This window comes from Neodothiora populina (genome assembly GCF_041146345.1).
Source record: "Neodothiora populina strain CPC 39397 chromosome Unknown canker_contig_6, whole genome shotgun sequence".
Lineage (NCBI taxonomy): Eukaryota > Fungi > Ascomycota > Dothideomycetes > Dothideales > Dothioraceae > Neodothiora > Neodothiora populina.
In genome coordinates, this window is record NW_027191414.1 from 133,520 (window position 1) to 151,992 (window position 18,473).

Here is an 18,473-nt window from a genome sequence, read left to right on the forward strand (position 1 = left end):
AAAAGTCTTGGCTTAGTCAGCTTTGCTTGCAACCAACTTCATCAATTCACTGTCTCAATCATACAGCAGCATGTCACAAAGATGGGTCAATGACTATAATGACTCGAGACTAGGAGGCGCGTAATTACCGAGTAAAGTTTCTCGTTAACTATAAGAGCTATCTGAGGACACACTTAATGAACGCAAAGTGCATTGCTTCACATATCCCTAGCTCCACAATATCTCGGCAATCTCACCATAGCTTTAGTGCGGTCCCGACGATCCGCAACTCCATTGTGCATATTGCTAATACCAAGGCACGGCGGCCTACTTCCCATCCAGCTCTTAGGCTAGCTTTGTCGTTCGCCTAGATAGCGTCACGCCCGTTGTGGACAAGTGAAACGCCGACGGCATCTGGGATGCCGGCCCAGGTGAAGAGCTGCTGCTGGTTGATGAGGAATTTGTCGACAAAGGCCCTGGAGCGAGCAGCTCCATAAGTCAGTGTACGTCTCTCAGTGCGCAGATGTTCCATCAGTACGGAGACGAACCCGGTGTCACCGCCGTAACAGTCAGCAGCATCATCTGCCAGCTTCCTAACGTAGACGTTTCGGACCAGAGACCAATCAGTAATCTCCGGACGCAGACCTTCGATGTACTTGCGTAAGGTAGACACCAACAGGTAGAAAGCCTTGACCCAGTCTGTGCCCGTACGGCCTCCGTAGGCGGCTGGGAAAGAGACGAAACAGAGCTTCAGTAGCATCTTGAGAGCGTATTCATCATCGAAGTCTTGATTGACTGAAGCAATGAAAGTTCTGATGTCAATCATTGGCTGCAAGTGCTCAGGCCAGCGGTCGCCTGGCAACAAGTCACAGGGAAGGTCGGCAACACGCAGAGCATGAATGACGATGGATCTCATGGTGTCCTCGGTCTCCTCTGGCGAGCCACTCAGTGCAATGTCGCTGATGCTACTGGCGAGTTCCTCCTGGATCTCGAGATACACCTTCTTGACAAGGGCGCTGTACCCTGGAGTGCCATTTTGAACATTCTTCTCGCGCTCACAGCGAGGACAGCCACAGAGGAAGTTGTACGTGCCATGGAGGTCACGGGCGCGCCAATTGACTTCGTAAGTGGGCTCGCTGTAAGCGATGAAGAGTTCTTCCCCATTTGCAATGGCCCTGGTGGTTCTGAAGCGAGCTTGAGATCCTTCGAAGAAGAACATGATATTCGGATCACAAGAATGGTTGATCATGGACACAAAGGGGTCGACACTAATTCCCGAACCAGGGGAGATTGGGTGGCGTATGGTGATTGCGTTGATTTCGATCTGGACATATTAGCACCTGGCCAACTGGACTGTCGGGAATCATGATATACCTTTGCGTAAAGCTCGAACATTTCCATCACACTCATGTCGGGAAGTTCTCCCATACCGCCCGTCATGGCCCTGGTGTCCCAAAAGGTATGGTTGGTGTCAATCAAGCCTCCTACAAGCGAGCGCTTGTGGTGCGAGATCAGGTTACCCAGAGCCTTGCGCTCTTCGTCGGTGAAGGTGCCTTGCGCAAGCTTATGGAGAATGCGGGAGAAGATCATATCTACGGCAAGTTCACCGCCCCTGAGCTTCATACCGCCTCTCTTGCGGGCTCGGTCAATGTGTTTACACTCTTGGCTATGGTGGTCAGCCCATGCAGCGATTTGACATTCCTATGCGTCAGGTTAGTGCACGAAACTAAATCAGGAGGTGAAGCAAGAAGTGACAAACCTTGCTGCAATACTTGACACACTGGCAGCGCGCGCAGCGGTGCAGAACAGGTGGTGGATCAGGGGCCATACCGGCTGGACGAATATCAAGGTCTGGTGCCAGAAAGCAGTTGTCGCACACCATGTCAGGGTCCGACGCCGCTGTGACCAATGGTTTGATGACGCGAAAGACTTCAAAACCAGGTGGCAGTTCTTTGAGCGTGAATACACCGAAGCCAGCATTCTCGATTGGTGAAAGACGAATGTCAAGTGGGAAGGGGCTATCAACAGTGGTCAAGAGATATGTGTGCAGGCTGCCACACATGTTAGGTGAGTCTCTGATCTTGAAGTGAGTACTCTCATGCGATGGTTCGTCAGCGATTGCTGCATCATTAGTCTGCTCATGCTCGTCTGTAGCTTCGTCGTCCTCATCATCTTCATCGTCTTCCTCATCGACCGACACTTGGCTTTCTGAACCTGCATCATAAGCTTCATCGTCTGCTGGTGGTGTCGAAAGGCCAGCAGGACTGTCCAACGACGATGACGATCCGACCAGGGTCGCGTCATCCGCATAAGCTATGTAATTAGCTACATTGGGGTCAATGTCGTAGATGACCCTCGCGAAAGCGGTGTTGAAGTAGTCGTCGCCATTGACGGCCTCACCTTCTGACTCCATAATGTCGCAAGGTAGATCACAAAGACACGCAAATGAAGAAGGAGCGTGTGTCGCTGAGGGGGGCGACAACGTCAAGAAGAAGAATGCTGGAATGCAAAAGCAGCACACGAAGTGTTTGAAAGACACACGAGAAGAGAGATCCCTTAACAACAGAAAAAGTGTGAAGGAACAGATCAAGTAAATGCAAAGGAGTAAGTGTGGGAAATCGATAATTCCGATTATGTGTGCGCCGTGAAGTGGACCACAGCGCCCCTTCCTTTTCAGCATTCACTTCAGGACCATCCCAGAGGTTCAAGCGATCCCAAAGAAGCTCCTCTCTGTGCCTACCTCCGACGCTAGCGCCATACCTAAGAAGGCTCGTCTGGAACCTCACGTTGGCCTACAGCTATCCATCCAGTGCCGGAGATCTTATGGCATCAGTCTATACTACACTGACTGTCCATGATCGTGCCACCTCGTGACAGACCTCCTAGAGGTATCGAAGGAGTCGTGATGAGTTCGGAGGGGCGTGCACCGACCATCGATGACGTCCGTGCCCTTCGTACCTACACTTGAGGTGTAGAGAAGGGAAAGCGCGTCAGGCAGCAAGGCAGCAGCGCATTGCTCTTTGGTGGCAGCGCATGCTTTGAGGTCATGATAGACCTGAGGTATAATCCGTCGCGAAAATGGTGGGATCTTGTCATGCGACATATCTCAGTAGTCGCTGAAAAGTCTTGTCGCCAGTCCGGGTCGGTTTGCTCCGTCGTCTGTTCTTCCAATTCCACGCACCTCCCTGCCTTCTTTTGCAATCCACACACCAGCACTTGTGCCGAGTCTGCTCGCTCCGGCCCGAAGCATCTCTTGAGCATCTTCCAGAGTCCGGATTCCTCCACTGGCTTTGACTCTCATTCGTTTGCCACCTCTTTTCTCTAGTCTTTCACAGACGGCCTTCATCAGACGTACATTGTCGATTGTTGCACCAGCACCCATGAATCCGGTACTTGTCTGGACATAATCGAATCGAGCATAGTCCGCTATCACGCAGGCGGCGATGATATCTTGTCGTGAAAGCTGCGAGATCTCCAGAATCAAGCTTAGGATGGGCGCTTCTGGCGCGGCTGCTGCACGAATTGTGGCCAGTTCATTGTAGACGGCATCATATTGGCCTTGCTGCAATCGAGGCCAATTGAGAGCTATGTTCAACTCCTGGGCGCCTGCTATCAGGACACGGCGAGTTTCTCTACATGCATTGGACATGTCAGAGATGCGGGTCCCAGCAGATATGTCTCTCCTTTAAGTCCACAAACATATGCTATGTTACATACCGCACCTTGTCCGTTATCTCATGCGTGCCTTCGGGGAAGCCTACCACGCCCGTGACGTGTATCCCACTGCCCTTGAGGTCGGCAGCTGCCTGCGCCACATGACATGGTCGAACACAGACTGTCTACAAGAGCAACACCAGAACAAATCAGCATTGGCCGAAAATTACAGCAACGCTTGCATGCAGTGCAGTTCCGACAGCATTTATTTCCGAAGCGTCGTCCCCAGCTTCCAACGGGCAGATAAAATCAGGCTTACCGCGAAACCCAAAACCCTTGCTTCAGCGCACAGCGCATCCACCTGCTGCGACGTCGCATCGAGTTTGAGAAGAGTATGATCAATCGCAGCAGCGAGGGCTGCACTACCAGCGAGAGGACTCGACCGCGGCCGTTCGGTGATGGAGACCTCGGCCGCGAATCCGGCTATGATGGACGACCACTCTTCGTCGGTGTAGCGAGTCGTCATGGCTCTGCTCTTCTTCCTCTTTCACCTCGTGATGAAGGCGCACTGGAGTCTGCGGAGTGTTGTATGGGTCGCATTCTTCGGTCTTTCACGCCGAGAAGAGCCGCGCGACATGGGAGAGAGATATCGTGTGCCTGGAGCCCAGCACCGCCGCCGCCGCCGTCGTCTACTAGCGGGGGAAGCACGGGGAGTTGGAACCTGCTCCTCATTGTGGAGATGCTGCTATCTACAGACACGGCAAAGTGGCTCCGTGCAGGATTGTCTAGTGGTAAATCGCCGATAAGACGTGATTTGTCGACTGATTTGGGCTCGTCGAAATATATTTTCTCGGGTGTCAGTCATGATTAAGGTAAGGGCTGGAAACAATCGGCGCAGTCATGAATGTCTACAGTGTAGAGGGGTATGTAAAATGGATATTTTCTTCCTGCAGCTACGAGTCACAATCCGAACGCATGCACAGCAAAGGTCACAGTGTCACGGAGTCCCAGGTCCACAAGAGCACCATTGAGATTTTATGAGATCGATTCAACAGCTATAAGGAGAGCAAGCAAGGGTAGGCTTCCTCAATAGCAATCATAAGATCCTCACTCCTCAATGTATCATGCATCAGAAGCTCGCTTTGATATGCCATCTCTCCTGCACCAGTGCATTTGTACACAAACAGCAAGCAGACAAGAAACTCCGAAAAGGAGAAAAACAGATGTGCAAGATAAAAGGAAATAAGAAAGTAGCGGCCAGATTTTGATCGTGGCGGATATCCGGAACTCCCTTATTTTTGGATCGATGTCGTGATATTGCTGCATAGACTTTTTTGGTTGGCGAGGGGGAGTTCCCTCTTCTATCCATCCACATGGCATGACTATCCGATCGGAATAGATCAAACCCGAGCTCCTCTGCTGCGCTTGAAAATATCGTATGCCATGACTTTGAGCGACGCATCCCCTCCGCCGCCGCCGTGACGGGGAGACACGCCACCATCTTTCCCCCGAGTAACCATCCCAATACGAAATCCGAATTGACTTGATTTTACTCGCGTAACATCTACTTTCTCCTGAAAGAGCAGCCCTCAGTAAGACGGGCCTTGCCACCGGTGGGCTGGCAGAGGACCTGAGAGCAGCCGGCGCAGACGACGACGGTTTGTGCGTGGGAGAAGACGGTGGTGATGGTGAAGCATCCGGGGCACTTGACGTCCATGAAGAAAGAGCGGGGGCCGGGGACAAGGGTCTGTATTTGGTTTTTCATTAATTCAACTGATTCTAGAGGTCGCATGGCGACTGCTTCCCCACGGAAAGGAAGCAAAGAGAGAAACAGATAAACGCACCTTAAGCTTGTGCTTGCGGGCCTCAGCGGCGGGGCTGGGGTTGAGGAGGTCGACTGCGAGAACCTGCACATGATCACGTCAGTCATGTTTCCAATTTTTGACATGATAACGGCAGCCCTGGATGCGCTGGAGATGGTGGCAGAGCGAATTGTCGCTGACGGATGAAATTGCCGTCGTTGTCGATGTCGTGTGCCTCCTCTTCCTCGTCGTGTCCGACAAGTTTTCGCCACCTCGAAGCCTTCATCTTCAGCGCATCGCCAGGACCACGCATTTCGGCAAAAATCGTACCATCTTGTCGGTTTGACTGTTGTCTGTGTTTGAATTGTTTTACTTGTCGGGATTGGATTGATGGTTGGAAGATGGTGCTGTTAATGAGCTTTGCCGGTCGACGATTTCTTCAAAGAGAGGAGCGGACGAGGTGCAAAGCTCGAAAAGAACCTCTCTGTGGGTGTCTGTGCTGAACGCCAAGCCCCCGCTAGTCTTGCTTTTAGCGATTGCTTTTTTGTGTCGTCTGCTACTCGCCACTTCTGACTTGTCTATACAGCCAGCACGTTCCAACAAGATCTTTTCTTTTCTTCTATTGTCATTCTGACGTGCAGCAGCATGAGGCACTTGAAATGCGCCCTGGCGTGGCGATGATTATTATCCAGTAGTGGACTCCCAGATAGGATAGTGTCAAGACTCTGCGCAGACATGTTCATAATAGCACGACCCCGCTTGTCTTGGCACTGGTCTCATCACTGTTGACTGACTTCCTAAGACGTTGGATGTCTGTTCTTTCTTCATTCCATGAGCATATGATGATGCACACGATTCGATAACAATAGGTCATACTGTAATGCAATTTGCTTGTTGTTTATACAAGGCCCTATTCGTATCACTGCCTGTAATCATGGTGATATGAGACCTGTTCAGCTGGCTCGATTCTCCTTCATCTCATGGCTATACACAAATACGATCTGACATGACGAGCACAAGAGTCAAGGAAGTCTGTATCAGCCAAATGATAAATATGAGCTTCCCTTATATCGATACCTCTTTCTACCCTTTGCTTATGGGGCTATTGTGCAGGAAGAAGATTATAAGCTGTCTGATAATCCGCTGCCTTATCTGATTGATCCAGTAAAGCGGTATCAGTATCTACACGTATCAGTATTGGAATGTTACCTACTTATAATCGTCTTCCAAAATCGGTCCAAATTTCATTTATGTGACAGGGACATCAACTATATCGCGCAGCCTTGCTATGCTACTACACCCGTGGTTCAGTCTCCAGTATTACTCAATGATCATGCGATATGTAGAAGTGCTACTGTGTCACACACGCAGCTCTCAATCAAACCCTTCTTTGTGCATAATGATTCAATTGACGCCGCACTGAAGTATGCTACCTTAATACTTCTTGGATGCATGACACTGCGATCTGGACAATATGAATATGACTCACGTCGTGAACACAGCAGACCTGGTATATGCTAGCCAGAGTACCCTAGTCTTGTATCGTTGCTTCCAAGACTCATAATCCCTCATTAAGCCTATCTGATTACGTGCACCCGCAGGACTTGGATTTCTTGCGACGACAAGAAAATGATGCTCTTCGTTTTCGAGATCAATAACCACTACATGCTTCTTCTCAGTAGTGTAGACACAGATTATATTATCTTGCAGGACATGATCCCGCTCTTGACTATTTCATGGAAGAGCTGAAGGTGGGCCAGGGTCTCCCCCTGTAGGATAGAGCTTGGCAGCGAACCACTTCCTCGTCTATGATTCGGAAGCTTACCGATCTCTGAACCTATACCATAGCATGGCCCCTCTATCTCGATAATGGTATGACGTCCCGTGGGCAACACCTGTAGCGTGGTATCCACTTCACGAAAAGACCGGGTGGTCAGCACCAAGTCAGGACGCGCCATTGCCGCGCACCTCCCCTTGGATATGCTTGGGTGGCCTTATTGAGTGGTTCTAAACTGACCCAATAGAACACGTGAGGATTGTTTCCCCTGCCCTGCAGCTCCTATATTCCCTGTGATCTGCAAAGCTTCCATCTATCTCACACCGACCATGAACAGATATCCGGACCCGGGGGATAGGCCCGCTGCTTGCTTCGTGTGTATTCGTTTATTGTTTCTTATCTTTCTTCTGCACCTGGTATCGTGAATCTGTATCGCTTTCCCGCATGCATTCCAATTAGATGAACATAATCAACGAGATCGCCGATTGCTGCGCATTGGGGTCTTCGAGGTACATGAAGGTCTAGAAGGTTGCGTGCAAGGTTTGTTCCTTGCTTGGGAACAAGCGTTTCATGATCTGCTCGACGTGAACAAAGTCTGCATCCACTGGAAGGAAAAAGAGAAACCGCTTTTCGTCAATGTTTGACCGCAATAGCAGCTGCACTTATGCCAAAATCCTGAATAAACAATGGCGCATGTCGACGCTGGCACAACACACGTACAGCCGGCACCGGAAAGGTAGAAATAAGCGAGCTTATTTGACTCCTGTCACTTCTTGGGACCAATAACTCGTTTTTGCAAAAAATGATCGCCGTACCTCATTCGCTGGCTTGATGGACCGCGACAGATATGGCAGGACTACTATGTTTTGGGTGTGGGATTACATTGACAATTCATTTCAACGTCCTCCACCCACAATGGCAAGAGCCGTGAGGACTAGGTTCGGCAGTTGATTCTTCGGTTGACTCGACCAGATGGACACTGAGCATTATTCTCCTGACATGGTATCAGACTCGACTGATCCTCGATCACTCCTTCTGCGGCATATGGAAACAAAGAACGAGCTCACGAGCGGATGCAAGCAACGTGTTGTAGCACAACATTGAGATCCACATTAGCAACGCCACATGGCAAAGTACGGACTCCTGTCGTCTCGAAATCCCCATGTCCCATCATTCATTAGATGGCGAACAAGAGGTGCAGCTTCCGCGAGATCTACCTTTTCCCCCCCAAGAGACACCTCGAACACATACATTGGATCAAATCACATATGGGCGACAACAGAAACCCCGACGAATGATCCGTTTCTGCGCGAATTTTGCTGATTCCCTGAGACGGACCCGCGCCAAACGGTCCGCATTGTCCGTTCGGCAGACATCGTTACGTGGCTGCCATGCGGAGTCACGGTGTGCCCACGTCTTTCACGGGAGTGTACGAGACGTCTGGCGCAACCTCATGGCATCGGTATCAGTCGACCATCTGGCTATCCTTGGCCCTGGCCTTGACACATAATTCTCTCTGCCTATTCGGAACATTACAATGGGTTTTATAGGCCACGATTCAAGCACAGCGCACGACACGGACGCATGCTTGTCTCTGGAACGAGGCTCGGCGGGCCGCGCATCCCAATACTCTCTTTCAATATACAGCCGGCAGATGGAGCAGCTCGTGGCGACTCGCGACTGAGCAGGCTGGAAAAGGTACGTGTTGAGATCAAACCCACGAGAGCAGATGAATAGATAGCAAGAGTGTGGGGGGAGATCAGGGACAGACGATTCATTGCAAGCTTCACAGGCCATGAGCAGCATGCAAACCTGGCAGAAAAAAAACCTAACGACATTCACCGAAAGAATAGTCAGTATTTTCGTCTTGACTTGTCTCAATGCCATGCCCTCAATACTCAGGCTGATGTTGGCGCGAAGCACTCCCTTCACTCGGCTTGTGGCCTTGCATGGATAATGGCATCGTAAAATCCTGCTATGCATATACACTCTCAGCCGGCACTGCGGCGTGATGTGTTCAATGATACTGTGAAGCGTTAGTCGGCTATATATACATGATCATACAAAACACATGCAGCACAGTGAAAGAGATCTCGCGCCATAGGCTTGATGAAAGTCTTCGAGTACGATATAGTGCGTTTAATGAGTGACTATAGGGGGGACTGCTACCTCGATTTAATTAGTTCGATATTTCCCATTTCCCATTTCCCCTCCTTCTTCCGAACCTCTCGTCTTCCCAGAAAGAAATCTTCTGCCCCCCTCTGATTAATGAAATTGATTCAGCATAGCAGATAAACACCTGTTCCACCTATTTCCCCATTTCCGCCTTTCCGCCCTTTTGGTCCTATATTCGCTCCGTTTACCACCCTTCCAGTGAACCGTCGCCTCCATTTTCGCCAATAAAGAAGGCCGATGAAGCAGCGAAGAGAAGGGTGAAACAAAGACGAAAGACAGACCTAGAGTGATGAAAAGAAATAATAATGCTTTCCGCGAAACTTGTCCCAAATTGAAACTTGACTCAACAAAAACAACACAACGCCAAGTAGGAAACGCCAGCCAGCCATAGCGCGCAAGAAGGTGCAGAAACAAAAGTTCACCAGGGGGAACTCGGGCAATCGAAAGTTCTCATGCCTTCCCTTGGACTGCTAGTGGGTAGTAAAGTTTTGGGGCAACCGTGAGGTCTGAAAGTGTAGCGTAGGAAAGTCCTTAGGAACCGAAAGCAAAATAGACAAGATGTCGTTCTCTGGATAGGAAAACGTTCCGGATCGATCATCGGTAAGCATACAATGTACTAAGCCTGTTGTTGCCAGGCTTCCATCCGGTCACGCGCATGTAGCATCCTAAGAAAACAAGGATGACATAGACGTCGGCAAAACGGATAGCTCCGAAGAATCAAGAGCATTAGCATGATAATAGCGGTGAAGGCGAATGGTAATCGGTGATTCGGAGCAAGCGTCGAGTAGGTCGCAGCTAGAGCGGTCTTTCTTTTTTCTGTGAATTTTGATCATTTTGTTCCATGTTTTTTTGCGAATTTTCTTTTCCGAATACGACTTCTCAATAATTATATTTCATATTGTATATTGACTCTTCGTCATTAGTAGGAAAGGTGTAAAAGGTTGTAGCTCGGATAGCTTTGCCACTGCATGACGTTAGAATATGCAATAGTTGTGCGAAAAGCGGCAGAGCATGTCGTGGAACAGTCGTGCAAAAGTTCCGTGCGGTGCTGACCTTGATGTTACATGCGCCTAGCAACCATAGGTCTTACGGCTAATCTATTACGAACCCAGGCATGCACGAATAGTGCTGTACACTATGCTTCTAGCCGCTTGGCTTGTGCTTGCTACGGTTGTTGGGCGTGATGTAGTCATTCTCCGGGCTCCACTCATCGGGGTGGAAGTCCGGGTTTAGGAAATGCGCCGTGTTGAAATGCGAGCTTCACAGAGCAATTAGTGTTCCCTTCGATTGAGCAACAAGGTGCGAAACTGTGCGATTTCGTCACTCACTTTCTGAATTGAGAGGTCTGGAAGTCAATATTGCGGCCCGAGGACGCCAGCGCACTCTGCGAAGACATGTATTGACTGGGACGGAAGTTCGTACCACGAGCCATATTGCTGTGTGCGAAAAGTAATCCGTGATGCGTTGCTGTCTCGGTTGGCGAGACGTTGGATCCGTAGAAGTCCTGGGATGGTGAAGGTGTGGCCGGAGTAGCCGTCGCGACAGAAGGGGGGACACTGTAAGCCGGTGCAACAGAGGCAGTAGGTGGAGGTGCGTGGTGTTGTACTGGTAATGGAGGAGGTGCAGAGTATGTCGATTCCGTCGAAGGGTAGAAAGGATTTGCCATCCAATTGGTCTGGTTCGGGACCATTGACATGCCCGGCATCATCGCAAGAAAGTCCGGCACACCTACGTCCATTATGGGCTCTTCGTCATAAGTACCGTATTGCAGATACGTCGGTGCAGCAACACCCTGCGGAGGAGGTTGCGGCTGTGCACTTGTCTCTCGTTTATACAGAATATCGTAATGTCCACTATTGCAATGTTAGCATCTACGGACATGGTACACATCCAGAGCGGTATCTCACGGTCTGTAAAGCAGGTTGATCGTGGCAGAAGCATCCGTTCCGGCCGCAAATTGATGAGTGGTGGCTTCGTCGCCATGACTGAGATCCAGATAGATGACGTCCAAAGCTATACCAGCAGGCTTGAGAAGGATGTCGGTAATAGCATTGATTCCTGGATGGTCGATCTCGGTTCCGTGAGGCATGATGGCCGCCTCGACATAGCCATCAACAGTCTGGGGAAGGATGAAGGGAGCATATTCGTCAGGTCGCGTTTTCATCCATGCAGCAGCAAGGACCTGGGGCTCGTTAGCATCAGGGGGTAGGTAGTGCTACCAAAGCTGTCACTAACTTTGAAATGCGTGATGATGTAGTTCTGCAGTTCCTCGTCGTTGAAGTCTGCCACAAGAGACGCTTCCACATCAGGGTCGTCGACGGTGCCCATGTATTTTCGTAATAGACCATAGGTCTCGTCGGCAAAGTCTTCATAGGACCATTTGTCAAAGCCTGCAATGTTCATGAGGTTGGTAAGGGATTTGAGTCGGGTCTCTTCCTCGAGAAACTTTGACTTGCTGCCCATTCGGAGCAAGCTCTCGAAGTAGGCGAAAGCGATAGCTATATCGTATAAGCATTTTGCGTCTACATGTACAAATCACAGTCAAATAAATTGTTACCTCTCCATCCGCAGCGTCCATCGCCTCTACACGTGCGATAATGCGAGTAAGATTCGGGTAGTTTCTTGATCAAAATGTGAGTTTCGACGACGTGAGACAACCACCAAAGCCATGCTACTTACTGCAGTTTTCGTTCGATAAATAGGATCTGCAGCGGCGTACTCGGTGGCAAGAGCAGCACTCGATTGACGTTCACCAACAAGAGGGCCCTGTGTAGCGGGTAAGGCGATTAGAGGAATCTCAGCCGAGAAAGCACGGTTGACAGGGTTTCGTCATTTAATGTTTACTTACCGTCGCTTCGGGCTCGTACTTGTTCGAGAGCTCCTGGAACTCGGCAAGGTCTTCATCGGTCTGCCAATTTGACATGTTCTGTTGGAGATGCTGTGGTTGGGCGCGGTTAGGTTGTTGGTGATGTTGATGGACGACTTGTTGTTGATGTCGGTGAGTGGTGTGGAGTAGTCGTTGCTGCTGATTGACGTGATGCGGCGGCAGTGGTTGGTGTTGGTGATGAAGCTCGGGAAGGCCAAGCTCCGTCGTCGGCCGTAGAGGCAAGTGAGTGGTGGGTGCAGCTGGTCGATATGCGAACTGCGCTACACCAAAATGGTCATAGCCATAATCCCCTCGATTACTGGGATAATATTCAGGTATGGTTGCGTGCTGTTGGTTCATCATCATTCTCTCGTAGTCACCAGAGTCGATCGATGTAGATAGACAACCCTCTCCAGAGTCTTGCTAGACTTGACGTTCGATGTAGAGAGATCACCTGGACGATTTGAAGGGACATGGGCTGTGTCCTGACTAAGACTTCTGGTCAAAAGGGCGTATGTATGATGTAGGCAAAAATGGCTCAAAAGGAACAGACAATTTATCAGGTGGAATGGAACAAGAGAGCAAGGCGGCCGCAGAGGACGTGATCAACAAACGGGTTGTCAATGATGAGCGAAGGGATAGGTAGGTACAGAAGACCGAGGCTAAAAGGGCCTGGTGATGTGGGCTCTGCGAGCAGCTATGAAGAAAAGAAACCTCTTTTTCCTCTCTTCTCTCCCCCTGTGGTTGCAGAAGCCAAAACGCGGGAGAAAAGATGGGTCGCGAGAGCAATGTGCAAGTCAAAAGGAATCGGAGATCCGTCAATCTGGGAAAGAGCAAGCCCTTGCTGTGGTATAACCTCAGCATGTACAGGGGTTCACAAGTTATATGGCGGAGGGGGGTCAGGTAAGAGGGAAACAATAGCCCAGGTCACGCACGGCTCCATCTGGTGGAAAACACACATACATAACACACCACACACACCCACATATTCAGCACCGAGCACCAGGTGCATACGCTTGACGGAACTGTAACAGAAGGTAGACGTGCGATCGGAAATACGAATAGTGGTACCTCGAAATCGACTGGCAATACTCGACGCTCGGCCCCGTCTGGCGAAGCACTAGAGCAGCGCCTCCTACAACCACTGTGAAACAGAGGGTGATCATGAGTGCGACAACTGGGTACACCGTGGACTTGATCTCGTAGCGGGTAAGACGGGGGCTTGTGAACAAGATCCACACCATTGTTGCTTGGCGAGATGTGCAGCAAGCCGGCTCGATATTGATGCAATCGAATGGGGGAGAGTGTGAATGATATATATTATGTGCATGACTAGCGCCGAAGACAAACGCAAGCAGCTGAGTGAAGCGACAGGTCATTTCCAGGGAGCGAGTGTCGAGTCGAGGAGAGCGGAGCCCGGTGTGGGGCCCGACCGACTGGCACTACCAGGTTGATAGCTGCACGCTTCACACATGTTGGGCAAATCATTCAGGAAATTCCGTCAGTAAGGGAGCAGATCATGGCGCAACAATGGTCGGGCGGGGATGCACATCCCCTCGAGACGCGCGACGCTAATCTGCGACTTGTCGCTCGCTCGGGAAGGGTTACGAGATAACAAACATATTAGATTACTCACGCTACGTCCTTGCTAAATATGCTACACTTGCGACACACTCTCTGCCCGCCAGGCCTTAGAAACGGACGTTTGGTGTAACGTAAGATGGAGAGAAAGAGTAATGTGTACTGGGAGGGCCGAAGATGTCCGGCGATGCACAATCTCTTCCCGACCCTGTGCAGCACAGGCGCGCGTCGCTTGTGCTGTCTTGTCACCTTTCTGGCCGAGCTTCGATTCTACCGCTGACGGTACGAGGGCAGGGTCAAAAAACGAGTGAGCTGGAAGGCAGGGAGGGCAAAGTGAGTGTACAACAGCAAGCTTGTTACGGTCGCGCTACAGACTACAGCTGTACTCTGTAGCCAGTGGGCATGAGTCTGCAACTGCTGGCATCTATTCCTTCTAAGAACGTGCTGGCCGGTGCCAGGCACAAAGCTCACTGCATGTGGTGGCGATACATAGACGCACACATGTGGAGAAACTGCAGGGGGATGATTGGCTGTCAGTCAGGATGCATGTGGGCTATATCAACCGGGCAGCCGGGTCGGCCTCCGTTTACCGCCGGCAGCGTTGGCGCGATGCGAGGGTGTAAACAACGCTTCCGGCGTAGAGAGAGACTGTGACGCATCGTCCGACTTAAAACCTTCGCCTTCAGTCAACACGAAGGCAGCCAGCGAACGAAGTGCCGAGGTCCAGTTGGTAAGGGCACGCATCCGATCCATATCCCCCTTTTCTCCAATCTCTACAGTTCCAGCTTCCTGATTAATCTTGCCATCGAGCTTCTTGTCCATGATCAAGAAGCCCACGATATCCTGGACCTCTGGAATAGAAATGTCGAGTTGCTTGGCAATGAAAGAGAGTCGGAAACGGGTATAGGGCGCGACCAACTTGACAACAGCCTTGGTGCGCATGTTGCGGGTGACTTCGTCGATGTTCTCGGCGATGAAAGGGTCGGCTAGCAGATCCTTGTTCTTGTGCAGAATGGACTCGTATCTGTGAATGTCATCTCTCTGATATGCGTCGACAAGTTCCGTCATGGCAGCGATTCTCGGATCGTTCTTGTAAGGCTTAGTTTCTTGGGAATCGAAAGGGTTGATGTCAGAGCCCATGAGCATCGTCGTCAAGACAAGATACTTGAGAACCTGTATCCGCTGCAAGGACCCGGCCTCGTCATAGTTGCGGAAAGACTCGAAAAAATCACTCTGGGCTTGCTCCCAATTTTCTGCAAGTCATGTCAGTTCTGGCCATGGAGGCGTGATGTGGCGTTGAGCAAACCTTCGCTCATGTGCATTTTCCCCCCGCATTCGCGGATGATGCCCATGATCTTGGGATGCGGCACAGCAGATCTAACCTTGAGCGCACGTTGATAGAGTGCCTGTCAGTGCATGTCAGCAGATGCTGGGCAAGGGGGAAGAGGGCAAAGCAGATCAGATGGAGTGATCAGATGGAGTTGATCACGTACCTTTAGTCTCTTGTTGTTTCTTGTTTCGGCATACATGAGGATCTCGAGGGCATAGATCTCGAGCAAGTACGTGCCCTTGGTGGCATCATCGGACCCGTCATCGGTCTGACAGGCCTTGTGAAGTTCACGGAGTTTGTCGGTGAGGCGTCGATAATCTTTTTGATCGAGCCATAGCCTGGCAAGCTTTGTGTTTGTCTTAAGCCACAATCGCTCGTTGTTTGTATTTTGGAATGATTCGAGGGTTTTGGAGTAGAACTTCTCCATGCACTTGTTGGCATCATGGTCTTCGGCATTCTTCTCGATGAAATCTAGCATGTTGTTGATGGACTTTTCCGAATAGTTCCTCGTGACGGCGGATTTGACGTAAGTGAGCAATTCCTGATAATGCTCGACTGCTCGATCATAGCGTGACATTTTGAACTCTAGCTTTATTGCTTGCTTTAGTGCTTTGAAACCCCTGGAGGGCGAAGAGGCAAATGTCAGCCACGATGATGCAGATGAGAAAGCAGGTGCGCAGCGCCCGCACGGCGTGAGTGATGCAGGGCATGAACATACCAATCGCCCTTTTCTTCCTCCAGAGCAGGGACACCCAGGAACTCATCGATGGCCTCATCGGGGTTTTCGATCTTCATTTGTTTTGCATTATAGTACTTGTTTTCAATGTCGACATCTCCGTCCTGCTCTTCGTCCTCATCTTCGTACTCAAAGTCGTAGCTGTAGAACAGTCAATGATTGATGATCAATGAAGAACAAGCTACGTATGGGCGATGACATACTCTTCCTGCTCGGAATCCTGCATGAAATCATCATCGTCGGACATGTCGACGATGTCTCAACAGACAAGTAGAGTACTACCGGAGCAGTGAGGTTTACAAGTGAGTATCAGTACGGCGTTATGTATGTGTTCGAAGGGCCCCCAAAGAAGCAGATGACTCGGACTCAAGGCTCTAAGACACGAGGCGTATATCAGAGCGAACTAATTTCACTGTGAGCCGCGGATCAATAAAGAAATGGTTGCATCCAAGTAATGAAATGGCTTGATGTGTTGTGGAAGAGGCAGCTTTCCCCAATACACCTCACTCACGGCGATGATGCCACCGCCACGACGGAAGCAGCAACTGCCTAGTTCTCCGTTATCGATAAGACTTTGAGGCCAGCTTGGGCCATGTGTACTTGTATCCCAGTGATAGTCTTGGCATTTCCGCGGCGAACTTCCTTGCGACACGACAACTGCCTGACTTACAAGTCTTCATCGCCATCACTTGCTGATTATTCAACCACACAGCAAAGAAGTCGGAACACTGTTCCTGCAGTCGACAGAGGATTCAGATCCACAACCAGCTGGTCTTCCTTCCCATTTCGGACTCATAACACCACTTCCACTGCCTGGGCGGCACCCCCTCCAGCCACAAGGCCAACACATCCAAGATGGGTGGCGATCTCAACCTGAAGAAGTCATGGCATCCCGTGCTCATGTCCAACCAAAAGCGCGTGTGGGAGGAAGAGAAGAAAGCGCTGGATGAACGCAAAAAGATCGACCAAGTCCTCAAGGAGCGCGCCGAAGAGCGTCAGATCCAGGAACTCCAGCAGATGCAGGAGGCCGCTGGAGGCAAGAAGCGCATCGACCGTGTCGACTGGATGTATGGCGGCCCGTCCGATGGTCAGAAAGGCACAACGGAAGAGATGGAAGGTTATCTGCTGGGCAAGAGGAGACTGGATGGTCTTGTCAAAAGGGATCCGACTGAGGCTTTGAAGAAAGATGCTGGACAAGAGGGTTTCATGGCGTTGCAGAGCGCCAATACAGCACGTGATATCGCAGCCAAAATCAAGGCCGATCCGATGTTGGCAATCAAACAGCAGGAGCAGGCTGCCTTGGAGGCTATGATGAGCGACCCCACCAAGAGACGACATCTTCTGAAGGCTGCAGGCCACGATGTCGACGAGGAGGTCAAAAGCGAAAAGGACAGAAGTCACAGACACAAGCACAGACACAGGCACAGAGACGATGACGACGACAGAGATGGGCACAGGAGCAAGCGACGACGACAGAGCGACGAGTATGATGATGACAGACACTCACATAGACGGAGCCATGATCATCGATCTCGACGCCATCATTCCACAGAAGCACGCTCTACTTCACGAGAGAGACGGCGACGCGACAGTCGACGTGAGCGCGACAGCTATGACAGACGAAGTGAACGTGACCGTGATGGCCGCGACAGACGCGATGGAGATCGCAGCGACCGGAAAGGAAGGAGTGATAGGAGACCATATCCCAGCCCTCGCAGGTCTGACTCAAGGTCCGATTCGCGCTCTAGGTCACCCGACACTCGTCACATCAGAAGCGGAGGAGACAGAAATGGCGGTTATAACAGCAGGCGACGCGAGCCGCCATCCGGTGAACGAAGACCTTCTCCCCGTCGAGACGATCGAACGCGACCCATCCGGAGAGCGTCACCTTCGTACGAGCCTTACCGTCCTGACCGAGCGAGCACGCGGAGAGACCAGGACCACACCGAGGAACGCGCAAGGAAGCTGGCCGAGATGCAGGGCAACGCCGATGCTCTCGAGGACGAACGGCGGGCTAGGCTGGCCGAGATTGCAGAGAAGGAGAGAATACAGCGAGATGAAGATGATAAGAAGCGCTCTGAAAAAGGACGTTTCGTCGTTGGCGTGCGCAAGGCTGCCGAGGATACAGATCTTGCTTCTCGTCTGGCTGGTAGGGGAGGCATGCCGAAGATGGACGAGTAGATGTGAATTTCGTTTCAATGGCCTATACTACAGCAGTCAAAGGCTTGTGTCTTCACCTGACAAGTTTTTCTATCTTTATCATATCATACTCGTATATGCCGCATTAGGTTGTGACACTAAGGTATAGTACGAAGGGGCTGACTGAGCTAGCACAGTAGCTCTATATACTTTATGTCATTGTTTGTCTTCTAAGCCTTGCCGTACTTGTCATGAATGCGGCTTCGCTTCTGCAGCCACGATTCAATATCCAGACGACACTCGAATGTGGGTCCTGCTCTTCATCATTGACTGCGACGCTACTGTCTTGACACGGCATTCATGTCTCTTGGCGTTGCAGCTCTTCATGTCATTGTTGTTGTTCTTACTTCAACATACCTTAGGTATGCAGCGCC

At 50.7% G+C, this 18,473-nt stretch overlaps 6 protein-coding genes across 7 annotated transcripts; 1 reads left to right on the plus strand and 5 right to left on the minus strand.

Annotated features, from left to right (window-relative positions):
- Positions 1 to 346: 346 nt before the first annotated feature.
- AAFC00_005695 (uncharacterized protein) lies at positions 347 to 2,392 on the minus strand (the record flags this gene model as incomplete). The annotated part of the gene is made up of 3 exons (XM_069345517.1): positions 347 to 1,303; positions 1,354 to 1,680; positions 1,739 to 2,392. The coding sequence occupies 3 exons, from the start codon at positions 2,390 to 2,392 to the stop codon at positions 347 to 349; spliced, it is 1,938 nt and encodes a 645-aa protein (XP_069197719.1).
- Positions 2,393 to 3,085: 693 nt separating this feature from the next.
- On the minus strand, positions 3,086 to 4,159 carry AAFC00_005696 (uncharacterized protein; the record flags this gene model as incomplete). The annotated part of the gene is made up of 3 exons (XM_069345518.1): positions 3,086 to 3,611; positions 3,697 to 3,818; positions 3,953 to 4,159. The coding sequence occupies 3 exons, from the start codon at positions 4,157 to 4,159 to the stop codon at positions 3,086 to 3,088; spliced, it is 855 nt and encodes a 284-aa protein (XP_069197720.1).
- A 1,038-nt stretch (positions 4,160 to 5,197) lies between these two features.
- On the minus strand, positions 5,198 to 5,768 carry AAFC00_005697 (40S ribosomal protein eS27; the record flags this gene model as incomplete). Its single annotated transcript, XM_069345519.1, has 3 exons — positions 5,198 to 5,380; positions 5,478 to 5,540; positions 5,766 to 5,768. 3 exons carry the CDS (start codon positions 5,766 to 5,768, stop codon positions 5,198 to 5,200), a joined length of 249 nt encoding a protein of 82 aa, XP_069197721.1.
- A 4,762-nt stretch (positions 5,769 to 10,530) lies between these two features.
- AAFC00_005698 (uncharacterized protein) lies at positions 10,531 to 12,619 on the minus strand (the record flags this gene model as incomplete). Of its 2 annotated transcripts, none has more annotated exons than XM_069345521.1 (7): positions 10,531 to 10,645; positions 10,716 to 11,240; positions 11,295 to 11,569; positions 11,623 to 11,885; positions 11,945 to 12,008; positions 12,067 to 12,153; positions 12,236 to 12,619. In XM_069345521.1, 7 exons carry the CDS (start codon positions 12,617 to 12,619, stop codon positions 10,531 to 10,533), a joined length of 1,713 nt encoding a protein of 570 aa, XP_069197723.1. The 2 variants fall into 2 exon arrangements, with proteins under 2 accessions (XP_069197723.1, XP_069197722.1); XM_069345520.1 differs by having other exon boundaries at positions 12,236 to 12,310.
- A 1,773-nt stretch (positions 12,620 to 14,392) lies between these two features.
- AAFC00_005699 (uncharacterized protein) lies at positions 14,393 to 16,147 on the minus strand (the record flags this gene model as incomplete). The annotated part of the gene is made up of 5 exons (XM_069345522.1): positions 14,393 to 15,087; positions 15,141 to 15,240; positions 15,328 to 15,784; positions 15,883 to 16,041; positions 16,104 to 16,147. The coding sequence occupies 5 exons, from the start codon at positions 16,145 to 16,147 to the stop codon at positions 14,393 to 14,395; spliced, it is 1,455 nt and encodes a 484-aa protein (XP_069197724.1).
- Positions 16,148 to 16,755: 608 nt separating this feature from the next.
- AAFC00_005700 (uncharacterized protein) lies at positions 16,756 to 18,081 on the plus strand (the record flags this gene model as incomplete). Its single annotated transcript, XM_069345523.1, has 1 exon — positions 16,756 to 18,081. The coding sequence occupies one exon, from the start codon at positions 16,756 to 16,758 to the stop codon at positions 18,079 to 18,081; it is 1,326 nt and encodes a 441-aa protein (XP_069197725.1).
- Between the last annotated feature and the right edge of the window lie 392 nt (positions 18,082 to 18,473).